General features: G+C 52.3%; 1 protein-coding gene across 2 annotated transcripts in view; it reads right to left on the bottom strand.

Moving 5' to 3' along the window:
- Positions 1-4,132, bottom strand: part of SLC13A5 (solute carrier family 13 member 5) — a 34,722-nt gene that overhangs the window by 22,582 nt on the left and 8,008 nt on the right. Inside the window, exons 2-3 of one of the 2 annotated variants that reach the window (XM_006165135.3) lie at positions 1,384-1,512; positions 973-1,109 (exon numbers count right to left, since the gene is read on the bottom strand). In XM_006165135.3, the coding sequence (XP_006165197.1) occupies positions 973-1,109; positions 1,384-1,512 (266 nt within the window). The remainder of the gene's footprint in view (positions 1-972; positions 1,110-1,383; positions 1,513-4,132) is intronic. The other variant, XM_027766982.1, reaches the window with a different exon arrangement.

The raw sequence follows: 4,132 nt of genomic DNA, 5'->3' as shown, positions 1-4,132 counted from the left end.
GGTGGGGGGGGGGGGGGGGGGCTGGGAAGGTGTGACTGACCCTCCCCCCACACCCCTGAAGGTCTCCTGGGGATCACCTCAACCCCTCTTCACTCTGCAGTGGGCCAGGTCCCCTTGCACCACAAACTAACCAATTGCTGCTTCTGAGGCGGGGCTGGGGCATATCATCATTTAGGGGCCACGCTGCTGCCTCAAAAGACAGCTCAGCTCCAGTTCCTGACTGGAGGGGACACAGGCCTGCTCAGATAGGCTAGGCACAACCCCTACCCGGTTTGTTCCTGGCCTTCCGCAAATCACCTCACTCCTCTCTGCCTCCAATCCTCATTATTGAGTGTAGGTGGCGGGCATAATACCGCCCTGGAGCTGTGGTGAGAGTTAAATGAGGTGATAATGCCGGGAGCCCTGCAGACATTCCGACCGACCCTGATGATGACTGTGATTAAATGGACGCCATGGGTTGGCCAGAAATTGTCTACCTGCTGATTGGTGGGGGAGAGCTTGGGGAGGGGGAGAGGAGGTAAGAAGCTCCTTTGCAGGGGGATATGCACTCCAGCTTTAGAGATGACCTTTCTGCTTCCCCCGGAGCTGCAGCTGCGTAGCTGAGCCATGTCCAGCCTGCTTTACCCACACCCCTCTATCAGGCTCAGCTTGATCCAGCCTCCATCCAACTTGCTCCCTGCGGAACCCTGCAGCCTCCTCCCCCAGAAGCCTCTCAAACCTGCAAGCGCTCTTGCTGACCAGTGCCCTCCAGTTTCAGAGAGCCCTTACCCACTGCTGTTGGCCACGTGCCCATCACCGCCACTCATGTCTCTGGTCTCCCCAGCTCAGGTTTTCACATGCTCCACCCAGGTCAGCCAGCGGCCAGCCCTCGGCCAGCCCTCGCCTGTGAGCGACCTGCTCTGTGCCACACTCCCCTCCCTAGCCCAGGGGCCCACGCAGAGCCGCGTGGCAAGACAGAGGAGGCATAATTACTGTGCAGGCTTGGCCCCCACCCAGAGGAGTGTGCGCAGGGCGATCCTCTTGTGTAGGTTCCAGTGCTCCACGGCCACGGCCACGATGAGGCCGCCCAGGAACAGCATGTTGGTGTCCTTCATGTACTGAACACACACCTGGAGGGCGGCACGGAGGCCCTGTCAAGGCGGCCCCTGGCCACACACGGCTTGGGCCCAGGACCCCGAGTCCCCAGAGGCAGGCAGGCAGACCAGATTCCAAAACTACGGGCAGCTCGGAGTAGATCCAGGCTGAAGTGGTGTGTCTCCATACCAGGGAGGTGCCACGAGCCAGGCTTACCTGGTTCCCCCCAAGCCAAGGCAGCTGAGAAGGGCTTGCAAAGAAGTCAATGGGGGAATCGGGAAGGTGCCAGGACCCCACGGGTCTGCTCACCTGCTTGGAGTCCAGAATCTGGAGGAGTGGGAAGAGCAAGACAGGCATGAGGGAGGTGACGGCCAGAGGGATGACTTCCGTGCACCAGTAAATGGCCATGAGGATGATGACGTAGGCACACCTGACGAACTGAAGAGACAGCCCTAAGGCCTCTGCGGGCTGTTGCCGCCTCCACGCTCCCGCCCCAGGATGCCTGCATGGCGGCTGGCATGGATTGCCAAGAGAAAGCGGTCTTGTCAGAGGGCAGTCCTCAGGGTCGTGCTGTCCCCGTCTCTGGTCAGTACAGCTTCCAGGCTCACGGCAGCGAGGAGGGCACAGATTCTACCTCCCAGAGACTCCGGCCCCAACTCCGAGCTCCTTCCTGCCTCCCTGCGAGGTTTCCCAGCTGCATGGTCACAGGCATGTCCTTTCATCTTTTCAAACTTTGGATTAATCACCTCTCCAAAGGGAAGGGGAGGGGCCAGCAGGTGGCATGGTGGTTAAAGGCACTGGATTCCCACATGGCCAACTGTGGTTCAAGTCCTGGAAACTGGAGGCTTGCCCTGTCACTCCTCCGCCCCACACACCATCTGATCAAACTGAAAATAATAATAGTAGTAATAAATAAAGTTAAATAGAATAATTTTGAAAAAGAATGGGAAGAGGAAGAGGAGACAAGGAAGGAAAGGAAAAAGAAGAAGGAGAAGGAGGGAAAAGAAGAGGGGGAGAAGGAAAGGAGGAAGAGGAGAGCAAGAAGAAAGAGAGGGAAGAAAAGGAAGAAGAGGAGAAGGAAAAAAAGGAGAAAAAAATATTTTTTTAATCATCGGAGAGCTCATGTGCTTGCCAGAGAGAGCCAGTGACAGAGAGGGAGAAAACACACCCCAAAAGGAGTGTGGTCACACTCCATTCCCTTTTCTCCCTTTCTCCATCCTGTTGGAATTTTGGGCACGCATGCATACGCTCCCGGTGCGTTTTTCAAGCTGTCAGGTCATGATTCACCACGTTCAGACAAATGGGACCCGGCTCTCTCAAGCACTAGGCTGCAGGGCCAGCTGAAAATATTTTTACTGATTTGTTCTAAGAATTAAATAAAATTCTCTCACAAAGTAAGTATAATCTCTATTTTGTAAATTAAGTGCATTTTTTTTCTACATACTCTCTCTTTTAAAAAAAAATTATTTATCTATGTGTTTGTTGCAATTTTCAAGCTGCCAGGTCCGGGATTCAAACCACAGTCAGCCATGTGAGAATCCAGCACCTTAACTACCACACCACTTGCTGGCCCCTCCACATTCTCTTTTAATCCTACTTCCTTTTCTCAACATTCTAGCAACATTTTTTATAGACATAATTTTTATTTTTATTTTTAGAGACAGATTTTTGCTATAGGGCGTATGTGCTTGCTAGAGAGACAGAGAGGCAGAAAATGAGAAATCACCCCCCCATGGGGATGGCCACGGGTAAATCCCTTCTCCTCCATTCTCCTCTCGGGATCTTGGGCATGCACTCTCAGGATTTTGGGCACACACACATATGTACCCGGCATGAGTTTCAAGCTACCAGGTCTGGGAATCAAACCGCAGTTAGACATATGGGAGTCCAGCGACGTATGCTTCTCATCATCTGCTGGTCCCAATATTGATTATTATTAATTTTTAAATAATTTCATTTAACTTTATCTATTTATTTATTTTAATTTGACTGGAGAGGGACAGAGAGAAAGAGAGAGAAAGTGAGAAAACAAGCCACCAGGTCCAGGACTTGAACTATGGTCAGCCATGTGGGAGTCCAGTGCCCTTAACCACCACACCAACTGCCAGCCCCATCAAAATTGATTATTTTTCAAACTGCAAATATTCCATAAATCTGACAGATCATTACACTTCTCTTTGCCATCATGCAGCTGAGTAAAAGTGGTTTCTTTTTACCCTCAAAAGGATGCTGCGATCACCCTATCTTATTTGGCTCACCTATTTTTAAATCAGTCTTTAGGAGAGCGCCCTCCTCAACCCCAAAGCACATCCTAAAATTCCCAATGCCCATTCCTAATTATCCCTCAAAGGGCTGGTCCAACTTTCCCTGCTCCCAGAAATATACACATACACCAACACATTCAGAGACTCGTAGCCACTATTTTCAAGATCTTAAAAAAAAGTATCTTCCAGTGGAGAAGACGGTGCAGGGTGTTTTCACCAGCACCGTTCTAATCACAAAGGTCTCAAGTGTTCCTTGTATTGAACTGTGTGCGAATCGTCTGCTCATATCCTTCAGCCACTCAGCCCAAAGCACTCGCAGGAACTGAGACAGATGCTCTCTCTCTCACGGCCTCTCAGCCTCAGCTCAGGGTCCTTCTCGGATGCCTTCCTCGAGCCCCTCCGCAGTCTGCCTGCATCCTTCCTCTGAGCACCCAGCCATCAGCACATCGGAACTGTCTCCCCACCACCACGAAGCACTGTGCGACGTGGAGACGCAGGCCATTGTCACCCGCATCCGGCACAGCCCTAATATTTGGGAAATGCTCAGCACATGCCAACGAGAGTCAGCCAGCCTTCCACCGAGCCGAGCTGAACAGCACTGCCCAAAAAGAGGTGCCTCGGGACCAGCAGTTAGCGTAATGGCTATGTCTCTGGACTCCCATGTCCCACGTAGTCGACCACGATTCGAGTCCTGGACCCGGAGGCTTAAACTCACGCCAGGCACGTGTGCGTGCGTGCCCAAGATCCCAAGAGGAGAATGGAGGAGAAGGGATTGCGGCTTTGGCATCCCCCCC

The sequence above is a fragment of the Tupaia chinensis genome, unplaced genomic scaffold (genome assembly GCF_000334495.1).
Source record: "Tupaia chinensis unplaced genomic scaffold, TupChi_1.0 Scaffold143814_1, whole genome shotgun sequence".
Taxonomy (NCBI): domain Eukaryota; kingdom Metazoa; phylum Chordata; class Mammalia; order Scandentia; family Tupaiidae; genus Tupaia; species Tupaia belangeri.
This window is presented reverse-complemented; position numbering and strand designations above follow the sequence as displayed.